General features: G+C 39.1%; 1 protein-coding gene across 1 annotated transcript in view; it reads right to left on the bottom strand.

Annotated features, from left to right (window-relative positions):
- The window catches only part of LOC133621150 (beta-1,4-galactosyltransferase 3), a 46,408-nt gene that overhangs the window by 7,060 nt on the left and 19,812 nt on the right, over nucleotides 1-19,536 (bottom strand). Inside the window, exons 2-6 of the mRNA XM_061983053.1 lie at nucleotides 15,427-16,553; nucleotides 3,841-4,076; nucleotides 2,931-3,118; nucleotides 2,727-2,849; nucleotides 935-1,039 (exon numbers count right to left, since the gene is read on the bottom strand). Coding sequence (XP_061839037.1) covers nucleotides 935-1,039; nucleotides 2,727-2,849; nucleotides 2,931-3,118; nucleotides 3,841-4,076; nucleotides 15,427-15,700 — 926 coding nt within the window. The 5' untranslated portion in view covers nucleotides 15,701-16,553. The remainder of the gene's footprint in view (nucleotides 1-934; nucleotides 1,040-2,726; nucleotides 2,850-2,930; nucleotides 3,119-3,840; nucleotides 4,077-15,426; nucleotides 16,554-19,536) is intronic.

Genomic DNA, 19,536 nt, shown 5'->3' with positions numbered 1-19,536 from the left:
AAAAAATTTTTTTAAAAAGCCTCCGCGCATGCGCATAGCATAGTTCCAACGAATCCATGACTAAATTAATCGGCAACTATTTTTATAATCGATTTTAATCGATTAGTTTAGTTGTTGCAGCCCTAATATATATATATATATATATATATATATATATATATATATATATATATATATATATATATATATATATGCTTAATAAATACAGTTTTGCTAAATTGACTGAGTTGTGATTTCCCTCTCTGCATGAAAGTTTAAAATGAGCATATATTAATGCAGTATGAACAAGAATATTTTAAAGTAGACACATACAATCATCATACTGCTGTGATTATATGTATCAAGTGTTCATTCAAGGCTAAGGCAAAATATCGAGATATATATCGTGTATCGCGATAAGGCCTAAAAATATCGAGATATTTAAAAAAAAAGGCCATATCGCCCAGCCGTAATTGTGACTACGGAAGGGTGTTTGGATTGGGTCATATAAGTTAATGCTGTGCTGCATTAACTTGAAAAGTACAATTAATGGCAGAGTTACTTTCATTGGCCACCAGATAATGACAAAGTGGCAGCTATCAGGCCACTGCATATTTATATATGATATGGATACACAGCTCCAAGCCAAATTGTTTATTGAACTTGTGGCATCTCGCGGGCCAATTTGAGAACGTGTGGGCCGTAGTTTGGAGACCCAAACCTAATTCTCCAGTTTAGGAAGATATTTTGGAAAATTGTATGCTTCAAAAGTTGGAACAGTTTGTTCCCAGTGCCCAGAGCGAGATCCATACAGAGTTTGGTGTGAAAGACCGCCTTTAAACAGTGTCAGGACCCCCAACCCAACAAATGGACAGTTTCCCACAGACAATCCAAAATGTAGTCTTGTATATTGTCTTTTGTTTAGGTGTACTTTAAGAGAAACTCAAGAGTCTACCTGTTCGGGTTGACATCGTTGCCTTTGTCCAGCTTGTGTTTGACCATCTTGTAGCGTCCCACCTTCAAGGATGGCCGTGTGATGTACATTCCCCCCAAAGACACTCTGAGAAGACAAGAGTCACAGGTGTCAAGGTGTGGTTTGACACAGGAGGACAGCAGTGTTAATTTTGTTGACCAAAAATGTTGTCTTAGTTATCGTCAATGACCTATTTCCCCCTGTCTAAAATAGCACAATTACTAATCAAAACCAATGCATGTTGGCTAAAATAATGATGAAATTAACTGACAATTTAGTCAACCAATAAAAATGAGACAAAATGTTGACAGAGACAAAATGGGTGGGAAGAGTTAGAAATGTATGTCACAGGAGCATGTGGGAGAGGAGCGGGGGATAAATCACAGAGGGGATCCCATCAGAACTACTGTCTTTATATACACAATGTCTATACACACACACACATATATATATTAGGGATACAACTAACGATTAATTTGACAATCGATTAATCTGTCGATTATTACTTCGATTAATCGATTAATAATCGGATAAAAGAGACAAACTACATTTCTATCCTTTCCAGTATTTTATTGGAAAAAAAACAGCATACTGGCACCATACTTATTTTGATTATTGTTTCTCAGCTGTTTGTACATGTTGCAGTTTATAAAAAAAGGTTTATAAAAAAAAATAAAAAAAAAATAAATTGCCTCTGCGCATGCGCATAGCATAGATCCAACGAATCGATGACTAAATTATCGCCAACTATTTTTATAATCGATTTTAATCGATTAGTTGTTGCAGCCCTAATATATACATATTTTAACGTATCAATGATTGTCACACACACACACTAGGTGTGGTGAAATTTGTCCTCTGCATTTGACCCATCCCCTTGATCACCCCCTGGGAGGTGAGGGGAGCAGTGGGCAGCAGCGGTGCCGCGCCCGGGAATCATTTTGGTGATTTAACCCCCAATTCCAACCCTTGATACTGAGTGCCAAGCAGGGAGGTAATGGGTCCCAATTTTATAGTCTTTGGTATGACTCGGCCGGGGTTTGAACTCACAACCTACCGATCTCAGGGCGATATCCATACATACATACATGTACATTATATATACATACATATATACATGCACATTATATATACATACATATATACATGTACATTATATATACATACATATATACATGTACATTATATATACATACATATATACAGTATATACACATTATATATGCATATATACAGTATATACACATTACATATACATACACATATATACACACATTTACATATATAGTTCATACATGTATACATATACATACATACAAAAATAGGGACTTTTGTTGCGTCTGGAACCAATTATTCATGTTAACATTAATTTTCCTGGGTAACTCTGCTTCACCATACGAACATTTCGGTTGACGAACCATGTTGAAGAACCAAGTAGTCAATACAGATCAGTGATAACTTTTGTTTGGTCATAATTGGCCACATAAATAGTAGACCTACATGAAAAATGTACACATCACATTTAATCAAAGTTATTGATGGTCATAGTAGAAATATGATTTTACTAACTTATGCACTCCAAACTGCCCACAGTTTATGTATACAACTTTGTGGATGTAAATAATGTTACACTTTATATTTTAGTCGAGTTAAATGTTGAGAAATGTAGACGACTAAAACTAAATCAATTAGATGACTAAAATATGACTAAAACACATTTGCATCAAAAGACTAGGCCTAAAATGTTATCAAAAACTGCTGTCAAACGTCTCACCTCATTCCGATGTCATCGTCCTCGCCACCCCAGCCCCAATAGTTGTTGGGAAAGCCATTAATTTTGAGGTACTGGAGAGGCGTGAGCGCCGACACTCCTCCGAAGTACATCTTGTACGGGAGCCTGGCGGGGGGACGGGACGACACCGTTAGTGCAGAGTCAAAAATGCGCCCAGGTGACGTAACCATGCCGGACACCACGCACTTGTAGCCAAACTTGTCCATGGCGACGGCGGCGTGCTTGGGGTTGGAGTCGCACACGTAGGTGTTGCGGTCGTCCTCGGGAATGAGGTCCACGTCGTGGAAAAAGAGACAGTCCCAGTCCTCCTCGCGCATGGCCTCGCGAAAACCGGCGTTCATCAGCTTGGCCCTGTTGAACGTGTAGTTTCCAGCCTGCACGAGGGACGCAACATTGGACAGGCTGCATTGGAATACTACTTGTAAAACTTCTGTATTGGCGCTTATTAAATTGTGTGCTGAATGCATCAACTTGCGGTACTTAACAGCAGTTAATAAGATCAACAGTAAGCAGCTTAGGAAACTAAGATTCATTTTAAGAGGCTAACCACGAGAGGACACTCTCCAACTGATACAAACTAAACAAGTATACATGTATACACACGCACGCACGCACTCTCAGACCATGAGAAAAAAAATTATCTGGTCTGATGAGACAAAGATTGAAGTCTTTGGCGTGAATGCCAGGCGTCATGTTTGGAGGAGACCAGGCATGGCTCATCTGCAGGCCAATACCGTCCCTACAGTGAAGCATATTGGTGGCAGCATCATGCAGTGGGGATGGTTTTCAGCGACAGGAACTGGGAGACTAATCATGATAGACCTGCTCCCAGTGTCACCCACACTGGTTTAAACGTAACTTAGATAGTGGGTTTCACTATGTAAAGTGCTTTGAGTCACTAGAGTAAAGCGCTATATAAATATAATACACAATTCACAAATAAGGGCTTGATTTATCTAACTTTGCATGTAATAAGCTTATATCACACATTAGTTTCACATTTCAAGTTGAATTGCTGACATGAATTACCTTTTGCACAATATTACATTTTTGAGAGTTTCACTCGTATAATACACCAGTGAATGCAGCATCTGACCTGGTGAATGACGTAGATGCCGTAGTTGAGCTGCTGCCGCTGCAGGAAAGGATGCAGGTAGTAGAGCAGGAACCTGAGGTGGTGCTCACGGTGCCTGTGCGGGATGATGATGGCCGTGCGGTGCCTCGCCTCGCAGTCGGGCGGCCGGTAGCGTCCGCCGCGCACTACAAGCGGGTTCTTTCGCTGTACGTCGGCGAGGGTGAGTCCCGACGGAAAGCTGACATGTATCGGCCCCACTGTGAAAAGAATAACTGGTTAGCGTGTTTACTTATCAAAAGAGAGATCTTGCCATACAGTAATATAGAGATAGATGTACATACAGAGGTACTGTACAAACATTCACATAATAACCATAAATGGAGATATAGACAAATATAGTAGCTGCCATTATGATGTGCAGTGATATTTTCAAATGACCGTAAGTCTTGAATTATACAAAATATTTCAATGGTTGGAATCTGCGCTTTTGCATGATGTACTAGTTACTATGGTAATCTAATTATTTACTATGGTAATCTAAGTCACAGCAGCTCAGATGAGGTACCAAGCAGTGTGGGTGGGGAGCGTTTCCACAGAGTGTTTCCAGAGCGGCCAGCCTGAAATGCAGGTGTCAGGGACTGACGTGGAAGGAGATTTTTACAACAAAGTTCTTAAGCTTAATGATATATCAGTGTGTAGGTGTTTTTTTTACCCTTTGCGTTCATATTTCGCTGTTTGTTGTATTTTTGTCGCGTTTCGCTTGATTGTAAAATATGTTGATCGAGGGGGGGTGTGAAGTTCATATGTTGTCAATATTCAGTGTTTTATCGTTCATAGTTAATATTGTAAATCCCACATTCGTTGTTTACATGTACATTCTGGGTGTCTCATTCAGTAAAAAAAAATGTAATCTCCATTCCGTTTTTTAAGGCGGGCTGTCATAAAGTTTTTAGCATTCAATCAGACATTATTTGTATTAGTGTTCCCAAAAATTTGATATACCCGCCCCCAGACACTTTTTTTCTCTAAATTTGGCCCCCCGAGTCAAAAATAATTGCCCAGGCCTGCTCTAGATATTTGTGAATTTCACTTTCATTCTAAATGTTGTGAATTCCTGTTTCCCCAATTGTAAGTGTCATAATGGACCAGGATGGATCTACCTACAGCCCAACATGTTTGGTCCGCAAACGAGTTGAAACGACAGCGCCTCTGTTGGTTGCAGCAAAGTATTGCAAACCCCATGTTGACTCTTGTGTCAAGGCGCGATTAATCGACAATCAAATTAATCATAAATAATCAAATTAATCATAAAGAAGTCTGTGTCTAAATGATTGTTGGCCAATCGCATTCTAAAGCAACGATAGCAAAAAACAGTTGTTTTATCCTGTTAGCACTTTAGCTTTCAGGAACGGTTAACTGATTGTCCTCCCCAGAAATCAGTTTTTTTGAAGATGTTATGTAAGGAAACCCAACAGTTGGATCGCTACATGTCAACATCTCGCCAAGTTAGCTAACCAGGTCTGACGACATGCCAAGAAGCCAGTTAATTAATTTTATAATTGACAAGTCAACTACCTTGTTGTCCCAACTCTTTGCTCACACCGTCAAATGTTGCAATCCGCTCAACATGACTTGTGGTGCCACACCAACATTACGCTTATATCGTGGCATCACAAAGCGAACAAAAATTCCGTGGGCACAGCCTGTGAAATTGCACACCACAAACACAAAGGAAACAAAAAGGACCCGTTTGTCAAAGGTTGTGACACGGATTAAACACAGGGCATTGAACGAAGGCCGACTACTGCTTGTATTCCCGGAAGTGAAAATCAGTGGTAGTCAACCCAAGCCAAGACGGCTGTTGTACAGCAAGCAGCGCACAAAAAGCAGATACCTGTCTTTATCAAAATATAACTATATTTGTCAACATTGTGTTTGTGCTGAAAGATTCATTTATGATAGTTTATCAAAATATAACTATAGATGTCAACATTGTGTATGTGCTGAAAGATTCACTTATGGTTGTTTATCAAAATATAGACTTAGACTTCCTTTTTATTGTCATTCAAATTTGAACTTTACAGTACAGATAAGAACGAAATTTCGTTGCATTAGCTCATGGTAGTGCAGGATAAAAAATCAATAAGGTGCAGATATAAATAAATAGATTACTGTGCAGATAAATATATTGCACTTTTGCATATGCATCTACGTTTTTGGATGTTTATGGATAACTATAGATGTCAACATCGTGTATGTGCTGAAAGATTAATGTATGATTGTTCATCAAAATATAACTATAGATGTCAACATTGTGTATATGCTGAAAGATTCATTTATGGTTTATCAAAATATAACTATAGATGTCAACATCATGTATGTGCTGAAAGCCTCATATATAATTGTTTATCAAAATATAACTATAGATGTCAACATCGTGTATGTGCTGACAGATTCATTTATGGTTGTTTATCAAAATATAACTATAGATGTCAACATTGTATGTGCTGAAAGATTAATTTATGATGGATTAATTTATGATAGTTTATCAAAATATAACTATAGATGTCAACATCATGTATGTGCTGAAAGCTTCATATATGACTGTTTATCAAAATATAACTATAGATGTCAACATCGTGTATGTGCTGAAAGATTTATTTATGGTTGTTTATCAAAATATAACTATAGATATCAACATTGTGTATGTGCTGAAAGATTTATTTATGGTTGTTTATCAAAATATATCTATAGATGCCAACATTGTGTATGTGCTGAAAGATTCATTTATGATTGTTGTCTTTGGTAAAAACTTAGGTTTTGCTCACATTTGCTTTCTTTTATTAAGACTTGCCGTGTTGGTGCTTTTCGAAACACTTGTAGCAAACGTGTTTAAGAAATTCAAATAATTTCAAGATAGTACTTCAATGGGAAATAATAAATGTTAAAATTACATCAAACAAACATTTAACAGAGTGTTCACTGCAAACTTGTACATTCTTCCACTTTGCTCCCTTGTACTGGAGTGCGAGCTGCTTCTCTCGTTTCGTAAAATCTTGCACTCTTTCTCCCTTTTTGATTACCTCTCGAGGAACACGCAGTGTTTCCCCCAGAAAATTTGTTAAGGTGGTGTCTCTCCATATATTATTTATAAATTGTTATTACAGATAAACAGGCATTTATTATTTATATTTTGTTATTTACAGATAAACAAGACATTATTTATATATTGTTATTTAGATAAACACTGACATGTATTATTTATATATTGTTATTCACAGATTAACACTGACGTTTATTTTTTTATAGATAACCACTGACATTTATTATTTATATATTGTTATTTACAGATAAACACTGTCATTTATTATTTATAGATTGTTATTTACAGATAAACACTGACATTTATTATTTATAAATTGTTATTTACAGCTCAAATGTACCAAAAGGAATCACCTGACCCTCATGAATTCATCATTTACTGGGGGGACGACTTTCTGATTGTTGGACATGAGGACAAAAGCCTGACTTTTTATGAACAATTTTGTACACTTTATTCTTTAAATCATATCATTTTGCATATGATTGATTTGTATTTCATTTACTTAATTTTTAGTAAAAGAACCGTGACCTGATATTGTCTGTTTATTCACATGGTATCAGTGTAGAAATATAGTAAACCCCTCCTCCCTACGTCATCAGCCACACATTTCTACAGGAACCTGGAGATCAGAAGCTAGAACCAACATTTTTGGTTGAAAAGGGCCTTATGTTGCAGAGGTTATGCATCAAGTGATCTGATTGTGGGTACTAGGCAGGTGAACGCGCACAAAGTCATGTTTTGCTGGGCTCTGTATAAAAGGAACAAGCTATCAAATACCAACCGGTTCTACCGGAGTGAATGTGGATCTGTTTCAACAATGGACTATGGTTGCAAGCGAAGATCCTTCAGTTGCTGTGCGAGTAGCGAGGCACACAGTCGCAAAAATGAATAACGGGGGGAATAAAGGCCGGATCTAAAGCTTTATTATTTCAGTCCCTCCATGTAAGAGACATGTGTCTCACAGCTTTACCTGTGTCAACATGGGTGTGTCCTAAATACTAGGGATGTAACGGTATTATAAATACAGCAGTGTTTTGGCTTCAAAGTCTTCTCAATAATACCGTGACGTGTGACGGTATTAAAGGAAAACTCGGTGAGTCTACAGTGTAGACTTTTTTTCTGGCGTTTAAGCGTTGGCTGAGTCAGAAAATAATCTACATCTCCCAGAATCCTCTGCACAGCACAGGAACGGCAAGTTGGAGGAGTGGAACGGCGTGAGCAGGAAGTGAAGTGTGTCTATACTCGTCGTAGTTAAAAGGAATTGGCGGAGGTAAGAAAGTCTGCGTTCTGCAAAGCAAAGTGCGCCACTTGCGTTTCCGAGGCGACACAGAGCCAGCCGGTCTCGTCGCACTGCACGGCGGGAAATCACCACCATTAATCCATCCATCTACTGTATTTTCTACCCGTCTCTAGCGATGGAGCCTATACCAGCTGCACTCAGACGGAAGGCAGGGCTGGACAAGTCGCCACCTCATAAACTGTCACACTGAAAAGATATTTGAAGCCAGCGAAGCCAAACATTAGTTTGTGAGGCATTTACAATATTCAAAGTTAAATTGGTTTACTTTTCTGAGATGCAACAATTTCCAGACTGATATAAAAATTACCACTGTGGAGGACACTGCTTCTCAGAATGTAAAAGTTGAAAGACACTAAACTGTACATAATTGTTACACTGGATGTTTACATTGTTACTTTAAAGCAGGGGTGTCCAAACCTTTTGACCTGGGGCCCGCATTGGGCTTAAAAACTTTGGCCGGGGCCGAAAGCCAACTGCATGCAAAGTAACTATATGTATATACATGTGTATGTATACATACATACATACATACATATATATATACACACATATACTGTATATAAACATATATACTGTATATACACACACACACACACACACACATTTACACGTATATATACACAGACAGTACACACATTTGCACATATATACACAGTACACACATACATATAAACACACACACACACATATATACACACATAAAATTATGTATTTACATTTTTACCCAGAAATCTTCGTAATGGATGGGTGTAGTTTTGATTTTTTTTAATGCTGATTGGACATTTTTTGTTTTTTTTTATCATATCCACAAGTTCAATGAGCAGGTTGTGTTATTTGTGACCATGTTTGATGAATTTTTGTGCTGGTTGAAATGTTTTTTTCTGCACCATGACTAGGGAAAGGTGTTTGGATTGGGTCATGTAAGTAAATGCTGTCCACACAATCACATTGAGTAACAATTAATTTCCAATGATTTAAGCTACGATTGTTGGCCACCAGATGGCAACAAAAGCTATAAGTTCGCTGACTATTTATATATTATATACGTAAGTAGCCAAATTAAAGATGTTGGCAGGCCGTAGTTTGGACACCGTGGCTTTAAAGACATCAACTATAAGTTATTATTTTAAATATTTGCTTGAAACATTAGATGTTCCTGCACAATTATTTGCACTTGTTTGTAGTAAAAAAAATATGGCCGGAACATTTTAGCATTATGTGTGTATTCAATTACAGTAAGCTTGTTTCTCCTAAACATTCCCGACACTTCATTTTACACACTATGGCATTTTCACCAAGCTTTTTTCTTTTTGGACGTATATCGCAATATCGTACCGTGGCCTTAATACTGTGATATTATCGTACCGTGAGATTTGATACTTTTACATCCCTCCTAAATACCATCTCTAGTAGGCGTTCACAGACAGCTCGGTAACAACCATTAACTGCGATGCTCACATGTAAGAATGTTAACAATGACAGTTTCCTGTTATCCAAAAGTAGTTTAAGTACAAAATGATGTTGACAGCTAATGTACGTGCGCGGCACGAGAGGAGGCCTCCTGAAAGAAAGTCATTACACCAAACCAGAGATGGTAGGTTTGAAGTTTGGCTACATGACATGGCTGAGGGGCAGCTGCAGCTTGGAGTGCTTGCATCTCTGAAGGGAAATCCCTTGAGCAAGGAACATCTGCTAAGTCACACGGAGCACACTTTGTGGCGGAGCAAAGGGAAGTGGTGCACCAGATGAGAGTTGGACCGAATATCTCGAGGGTTTCAATTGCCTCCACAAGGTGCACATCACACTTTTGAGCAAGTGACACAGAGGGCCACTTCATCAACTATGGACTAACGGATGTAAAACTGCAACCTTTAAAAACAGACCCCCCGATGTTGCAAAACGGACTGTTCAATGTATGTCTTGAGACTACAATGTGTAAATGGTGTAAATGTGTATTTTTATTTCTGTTTTAAACGTTATTTTTTTAGTCTGTCCTTTGCCTTCATTTCTTTGTGGTGTACAGCCCTTTGTTTTTCAACTGTGCTTGTCTTTAAAGGGCTTTATAAATAAAGTTGGTATGGCATGGTATGGTACAATGATAAACTGCGATGAAATTCCCAATGGTTACCTCAGTGCATTTAATCGATCGCAACTGGACTATTTGGTTTGTCTTCGAAGACGTTTCGCCTCTCATCAGAGTAGGCTTCATCAGTTCATGCTCATACTTACATTGGTCACATCTAGTCTGATGGTTAGTATCCATCCATCCATGTTCTACCGCTTATTCCCTTTGGGGTCGCGGGGGCGCTGGAGCCTATCTCAGCTACAATCGGGCGGAAGGCGGGGTACACCCTGGACAAGTCGCCACCTCATCGCAGGGCCAACACAGATAGACAGACAACATTCACACTCACATCCACACACTAGGGCCAATTTAGTATTGCCAATCAACTTATCCCCAGGTGCATGTCTTTGGAAGTGGGAGGAAGCCGGAGTACCCGGAGGGAACCCACGCAGTCACGGGGAGAACATGCAAACTCCACACAGAAAGATCCCGAGCCCGGGATTGAACCCAAGACTACTCAGGACCTTTGTATTGTGAGGCAGATGCACTAACCCCTCTGCCACCGTGAAGGTTAGTAATTCCTTTTAAAATAAATGATCATAAAATCGTGATTGATAACCGCACATTAATAGACTCACAAGTTAGCACTCGGTCGCTAGTTAGCTTAAATGTTAATATAAATACAAGAGATATTAGGCATAGGCAGGAACTTTTGCAGGAACTTTCCCATTTACCCGGGTAAATCGAGTTCACCTTGTGTATCCACTAGGGCTGCAACAACTAATCGATTAAATCGATTAAAATCGATTATAATCGATTATAAAAATAGTTGGCAATTCATTTAGTCATCGATTTGTTGGATCTATGCTATGCGCATGTGCAGAGGCTACTTTTAATTCATTTTTTTTTATAAACCTTTATTTATAAACTGCAACATTTACAAACAGCTGAGAAACAATAATTAAAATAAGTATGGTGCCAGTATGCTGTTTTTTTCCCCAATAAAATACTGGAAAGGATAGAAATGTAGTTTGTATCCTTTATCCGATTAATCGAAGTAATAATCGACAGATTAATTGATTATCAAATTAGTTGTTAGTTGCAGCCCTAGTATCCACCATAAACTACATGACAGAGAGGTGGGGCTTTTGAAAAGTTCCAGGAACCTTAGAGGGGGTGCGGTCCGTGCTGTCAACCACTAATTGGTTGAACAAAGTTAGGGCATTCCTAAAAACTTTGTTTTCGAACACACGATTGCCATTATGGTCTGCGAGACTTTTTATTTCTATTAAAACATACATTGACAACAGAGAGAAAGAAGATCGAAACAAACTTTTGACTTGCAGGAACTTTAGTGTGGCATCTGTTTGCTGAAGAACGCTGATCAGTGGAACCACCTTGCAATGTTTATACTCAGCTATAGTCTTTAAACTAGTACACGGTTTATTTTTTTACAAACCTCATTTTAATACACAAAGCTACGAGAAATGGACGGACTATTTTGAAATAATTGACAGAGGAATACAAAGAATTCAGTCGCGAAGTGGCAACCTCAGCTGCTTACTAATCAGACTTTCTTGGATAATGTGAAATAAAAGAGACAGTACACGAATGGAACGAGGGTAAATAACATCAAATAGTCACTATTTACTTTGTTACACGTTGTAAAAGTAGTCAACCACACGCCATGGGCGTAATTATTCGTCTCAACACGAGTGAACCAAATGCTAATGCTAACAAGACTCGTATAAGTATAAAAGCTAACTCTCTTGTGTTGTTGGTCTACATTTTATTTATTCTTTTCGCCCTTTTGAGTGTTAAGTTGTCCTTCTCCTTCCTTTTGTAATTGAGCTACTGTGTCGAACAATTTCCCTTGATCATTAAAGTTTGTCTAAATCTAAAAAGGTCTAAATCTAAAGGTTCCAGGAACTCAAAAGTTCCTGAACTTATAACGTATTTGTGTATGAAGAAACAACATACCGCAAACTAAATATTGCTGTCTGGTAGGGCTGTGAATATTTGGGCACCACACGATTCAACTTGATTCGATTCTTGAGGCTAAGGATTCAATTCAGAATCGATTCCCCATTCAAAATCCATACTTTTTTTTTTTAATAACATTAAGTGCCAGTTCTATGATTAACTGCATTCCTTCATAAAATAAAAAGCTTTGATACATTTCTTATATTACTTAAAAGAAAACTGTTTTTTTGTTGTTGTTTTTTTAAATTCTACCCAAACATTTAATAAAGTTAAATGCAAATAAGGCCACAAGAGAAGTATCTAACACTAATTTCCTCAGAATGAAAAAAAAAATGTTTTTAATCAATTAAGAACCGTTACAAATAAGAATCGTGATTAATTGGAAAATCTATTTTTTTTTACACTCCTACTATCTGAACAACTAATATATTTAAGAGTGATAGATCTATTGATCTATATGTACTCGAGAAAAAACACTCTAAAATCTGCACAAATTAAAACAGAAAAAAATCAACATAATTAAACACGAAAATAATACGGCACTTAAGAAGCAAGAACAATATTTATTTTTGTTCCGCCAAGATACTATAGTGTGCGTCTAATTATCATCATTACTTATTTTTAAATAAAACTTGATTCAAAAATTCAGTGCACTTTGAGTACATTTATGTCGTTTTATTTTTAACGACATAAAAATAAAATGTTCATGTCGTTACATCCAAAGTTTGATCATTGGTTTTGTACTTCAGTAAAGATGCTAACCTATCAAGAGGCTACTGTTAACGTATGAGTGTAACGTTAAGCACTTGTTAAGCAATTGTGTCCTCCTTGTTGTATGTGATGTATGGCATGTATTGGACACGTGCACAGTTACAGTGTATATGCAAAAAGTGGATAAAGTGCAAAATAGCGTTTCTTGGAGTGAATAAAAGTACAAACATAATTGGCGGTCGGTGCCAAGTGACAGTCGGGGATTTTATAAATTGCTCCCCATGTACCTCATTTGCTGGCATTTGGATTTATTGATGAGCAATGCCTGCTTTGGGGAACCTCAAGTGAAGGCCAAGGTTGGTAATGAGACAAAAACAGAAAAAAAATCATGAGAAACACAAGACCAAGCATAAATGCAACAGTGGGAAGTGCCTAGTTAGGCACTAGCTAAAACAGGGGTCGGCAACCCGCGGCTTTTTACCGCCGCCCTAGTGGCTCCCTGGAGCCCTTTCAAAATTGTATGAAAATAGAAAAAGATGAGGGGAAAAATATAATTTGTTTTAATATGGTTTCTATAGGAGGACAAACATGAAACAAACATTCCTAACTGTTAGAAAGCACACTATTTGTATTAAACATGCTTCACTGATGACAGTATTTGGCAAGCGTCTTTTTGTCCTAATTTCGGCGGCCCTTTAACTCACCATAATTGTGTGGACTGTGACGCAACAGTTTGTATAACTTTCTCGGACGCTGCCCCAGAAAGACGTGTTTCATGCCATTCCTTCTTTGTCTCATTTTGTCCACCAAAGGTTTTATGCTGTACGTGAATGCACAAAGGTGAGCTTTGTGGATGTTATTGACTTGTGTGGAGTGGCATATAATCAGGCATATTTGGTCAGTGCATGACTGCAAGCTAATCAATGCTAACATGCTATTTAGGCTAGCTGTATGTACAGATTTCATCATTATGCCTCGTTTGTAGGTATACTTGAGCTCATTTAATTTCCTTTACTTATGTCCTCTGTGTATTTAATTTATATTTGCATGTCTCATGACCAGTGTTTGTAATAACGGCGTTAGTAACACTGTTACTTTTACTAGTAACGAGTAATCTAATTACTTTTAGGTCCGTTACAATGCCGTTAGCGACTTTATGTAAAGTGGCACGCTGCTTTTGCTGTGGTTTAATGTCGACAACAAGACAGCGTCATAAGTGTGCAAGTTCAATGCAGGAAATATCTTTTTACCCGTGAAAGCAACAAACAGCACCGCACTAACATGAACTTGATATCAAACAGGAAGAGGCACCATCACACTTTGACACAGCAGAAAATACCATACGCACAACAAACAATGATTAAAGTGACAAACATGTCATCCAAACAATACCCCGTTTGTTGACAATAAGATATGACAGCCATCAAAGCACATTCAATCTCTTTATTAAGCAGAGGCAACCCAATCCGGTGAAAAGATTCAAAAGAGCTGGTGTCAAATCCGACAAAGTGCGCTGCTAACAAACACAGCTCCATTGAAGTCCTCAGGGACATCACACTTACACCAGGCCCCGCCTTTTAAAAGCACAGACTCCGCACACTGTGCCCTTATATTACACACCTCAGAAATGCATATGTTAGATATTTATAGTTTGGGTTTTTTAAGTAACGTATAAATTACTTTCCTCTAGTGATTAATTACATTTATTAAAAAGTAATTCAGTTAGTAATTCAATTACTTTGTTGGTGAAGTCAACGAGCAACTGTAACTAATTTATTTTTAAAAGTAATTTTCAGAACACAGCTCATGACACATTATCTGTATGTAATATTGGCTGCATTTCCAGACCACAGCAAACGTTACCATGTTGTTCCAGACTACAGCAAACGTTACCCAGCTTGCAAAGATTGTAATAAATCTATCAGAAGAATACAGCTTTGCCGTTTCCTTTAACTTGGACACACGAATGCAGCTGAGAAAGGCTCCAGCACTCACCGCGACTCCGAACGGGACAAGCGGTAGAAAATGGATGGATGGACACACATCTTTACCTTTGGCCACTCTAAGCCAGTAATTTCCAGAAGCCTCAGTTTCACTAATGTTTTCACATGTTGTAAAAATGTGTAGAATAAATATTACACTTCAACATTTCTGTAAACGAAGATTTGCGACACAGTCATTTTGATAGTAGGCTATTATAGCTAATATAGACACATCATATGTTGCCTTCCTTATAACACTTACCGGTATAAGGCTTTTCATTTTTGCGGCTCAAGGCAGATTTGTTTTTTGTACTTTTGGTCCAATATGGCTCTTTCAACATTTTGAGTTGCTGACCCCTGAGTTAGGAGCTCGTTAGTAACTGGTTAGATGAGCCAGCCCGGGACATGAAAGAACACAAGAAATCCTGTGGCACCAAGAAGGAGGTCTTCTCGCATGACTCACCTGTGAGAGGGGAGGTCTTGGGGCAGTAGTAAACCACCTCTCCATTGTTCTGACCTCTGGACAGTAGGGAGAGGTTCGCGTACACGTCACTTCCAGGCACATTGGCTGCGGTCTGGTTTCGGGCGGACGTCGCCGCGCCGTCCGACTTGCGGAAGATGCGTATGAAGTAGGTGACCCTCTTCTGGTAGCCCTCCCGGGACAGCAGCGCCATGACTACCAGCTGGACGCCCAGGAACATGAACAGGTAGCGCCATTTGGACTGCAACTTAACCATGGCGACGGGCGGGACGAGGCTACGCAGACAGTCTGAGGCCTATCTGGCGTGGACAGGAGTTTGCTTGGCAGCCCTTACAAAACTACAGTGAAGATTGTCAGCTATTTGTTCACTTGTGGCATGTAACGTCACAGAATTACGTGACAGTATAAAGTAGGAGTACAAAAGTAAAGGCACTTTTGGTGGCGTTCGTCTTTTGTGACCACCAGTAGCAAAGATATTAGGATAACAATCAGGATAGAAGTCAAAAAGTACTTTCCTCCATGTTCACTGCATTCCTTTGCCGCGGGTTAGGTATGTTCCGAATATTTCCAAAGTTGACTTTTGGTCCAATCGTTGACTGGCAAGAGGCGGCGAAGCCGGTGCCACATCATGTGCTTTCAACGCCCCATGAACGCGCATTCAAAGCGCAGCCTCCAGAAGTCCGATGATAAGTGTCCCTTCTCCCTTCACACCGCCTCCTGTACTTCCTCCCTGCGCCTCCGGAGAGGGGCTCCGGCAGCCACAATAACAGTCGCCATCACAAAAAGAGAGCGTAGGCGGGCCGTGCTTCAGGATTACACAGCCTCCGTCCGCCGCTCGCTGCCTGACTGGCGGTGGTGGAGGGAGTGCACCGTGACCGGCGTGGGAGGAGGACTGTCTGTGTGTGTGGGCGGGTGACAATGTTTGTTAGGGGGATAGCATCTGTGGAGAGCGGGGGAGGGGATGGAGGAAGAGGAAGGAGCGTGGATGCCCTCTGCTATTGTCCCATAGAGGCTGCGCACAGCGTTGGTCGCACTTCCCGGCGGCTAAGTGGATAGGAGCAACTGGCCCAACTGGATGAACAGGAACTAGGGTGGTGACTCCCGGACAACTGTGGAAGATAAAATACAGAAGTTGGGATTAGTCATCCTCTGCCACATCACACTTCAAATGTTGCAGCTTCACTCTCTAGCAGATTTTTTAAAAGTATACTTTATATATGTTTGGCCCACATTAAGCATAAAAACGAAAAAATGAACCAAAAATATCAATAATTCAGTAGCACTGGTCACTAGATGAGACCATGGCTCCTGAAGTCAGTACAGTCCAGTCTCTTTTTCTGTTGTTCAGAATCAGCTTTATTGGCCAGGTTAAGGGCAACTGCACTTTTTTGGAATATTACCTATTGTTCGCAATCATAAAGAGAGACAAGAACACACGTCTTTTTTTAATGACAAAACTCCAAAAAAAGTGCAGTTCCTTTTTGACACACAAGGAGTTTTACTGTGCTCTCAGTCCAATGTAAGAAATACCGAAAAAAAACTACGAGAGCGCGCAGTACCGGCGGCCGTTCGCAGGCGCCATCTTGGAAGCATTAAAGGACATAAGACACATTAAAAAGAGCAAAGAGCTGATGCAACCAGATGCTACTTCAGCAGGGCCATTTCTACAAACAGCTCCAAAATAAACCAAAAAATGAGTAATAAATAATACATATTGTGCACATGCGTAGACAAACAACAAAAACATTTCAACAGCCACATACACGGCGGTGGCTTCTGCAGTGTTGGCCAGAGACAGGAACAGACCCAATAAAGCAACAAAGACAGCCCACTCGATCCCAGGCCGCCCACAAAACCCGGCTAATATCCGGTCCCCGCGGATGAGCGAGAATCCGTCCATGGAGACCGAAGTGTCCGACACATACCCATCCGACCAGGGCTGCGTGAAGCTCGTCCATCCTGTCTTTTTCAACGCTAGCTGATTTTTTTCAGCCGACTGTTTACACTGCAACTAAAAGGTGATCTTATTCAGACTCCTGTGTAAATGCGCACAGGCCCCAACGTGACCCCAAAGTGGCTTTGACGTCACTTGCATGCGTACTTCGATAGTGAAAACATAGGAATCTTCTGTAAATGAACAAGGAAGTAGCTACTACTACAAAATAAAATAAAAGTGGTTGCCACACCTTAAAATATTTATTTTTTTACGTGAAAATAAAGTAAAGTAATACAATGTATGAATGGATGTATATCGTGTAATATGTTGTAATAAAATCTAAAATCATGGCATGATAACCTAAAAAAAAAAAAAAAAAGACAACTTCAAAATGGTTTCCTTTGTCTGATTTTGGCCAAAATGTACGGATTACAAAGAATCCTTTTGGCAAAACACTTCCAATTAGTTGAAAATTCTGAGGAAGAAATAGGTGCCGCTTCAAAAACACCATGAAGAACACAATCAACTTAGACTGTCTCAGTGTTTAGAATGATGGCTATGCTGATGTTGAATAGCAAACACTATCAAGAAGTGATCTTGGATTGCGCTACCAACATGACACTACTACCATGAATGTATCGGGGCGGATGCAGGTCCGAAGCAAAGAAATTCCGGCGGGAGAGTTTTTTTTTCAAAGGAAGTAGTAGTGAAACTATCGAACTGGTGGCTATTTATTGCTACCATGCACATTTCCGATAGCTAACAATAACATTATTTTGATTTGAGCATCAAAAGTCACTTATTAGTTTAGCAGGAAAATAACCAATGCTGCATTGGTCGAAAATCCCTCAGCTTTGAGTGAAAGCTGGGGCAATGTTGATCCTGACTGTCCTTTTATCCGAGGAGGCTCCGTTTTTATTTTTTATCTCTTCAGACTAGTGTTGTAACGATATCAATATTTTGGTACCGGTACTAGTACTAAAATTATTTCGGTACTTTTTTGTACTTTTCTAAATAAAGGGGACCACAAAAAATTGCATTTTTGGCTTTATTTTAACAAAAAATCTTAGGGTACATTAAACATATTTTTTATTGCAAGTTTGTCCTTAAATAAAATAGTGAACATACTCGACAACTTGTCTTTTAGTAGTAAGTAAACAAACAAAGGCTCCTAATTAGTCTGCTGACATATGCAGTAACATATTGTGTCATTTATCATTCTATTATTTTGTCAACATTATTAAGGACAAGTGGTAGAAAATTAATAATTAATCTACTTGTTCATTTACTGTTAATATCTGCTTACTTTTTCTTTTCATATGTTTTATCTACACTTCTGTTAAAATGTAATAATCACTTATTCTTCTCTTGTTTGATACTTTACATTAGTTTTGGATGATACCACAAATTTGGGTATCAATCCGTTACAGGATCATACATTGGTCATATTCAAAGTCCTCATGTGTCCAGGGACATATTTCCTGAGTTTATAAACACAATATAATTTTTTTTTAAACGAAAGAAGATGTTGTGAAGCCAAAAAATAGACTGAATCATAGTAGTATCGATTAGATACGTGGCTGTACTTGATATCATTACAGTGGATGTTAGGTGTAGATGCACCAATGGCGTTTGTTTACATTGTGACGCCGGTGAGCTACGGTGTGTAGTGAAGCATGTTTAGCTATTCCTCGTCCTGCAGGGATGATACTTGTAAGAAACGTACTTTATTTGTCGCCATAGAGACCAGGATTAGTGATTTAGAAATAGCTAAAACACTGCAGACGGACGTTAGCAGCTAGCTTGCTAGCCATGTCTTAAAGCATCTCTTCCTGAGGGCGTTTTAGTGTTATAACTTCAACTTTATCTTTAGTTTTTATGCCAAAATGCGTTTGTTCTCCCTATTCTGTCTACACACTGTCTGCTTATAAGTACTCCCTGATTGCGTGCCGCCGAACCTGCTCGTAAACCACCACTAACACAAGTCGTGACTTCGACGCGGGCGGGTGCGGGACCGATACGTTTCAGAGACGGTATTGTACCGAAAATGATTACCGTATTTTTCGGACTATAAGTCGCAGTGTTTTTCATAGTTTGGCCGGGGGTGCGACTTATACTCAGGAGCGACTTATGTGTGAAATTAACACATTACCGTA

This window comes from Nerophis lumbriciformis, linkage group LG21, assembly GCF_033978685.3.
Source record: "Nerophis lumbriciformis linkage group LG21, RoL_Nlum_v2.1, whole genome shotgun sequence".
Classification (NCBI taxonomy): domain Eukaryota; kingdom Metazoa; phylum Chordata; class Actinopteri; order Syngnathiformes; family Syngnathidae; genus Nerophis; species Nerophis lumbriciformis.
Note: the sequence above shows the minus strand (reverse complement) of the source record. Positions and strands in the feature narration are given on the sequence as shown.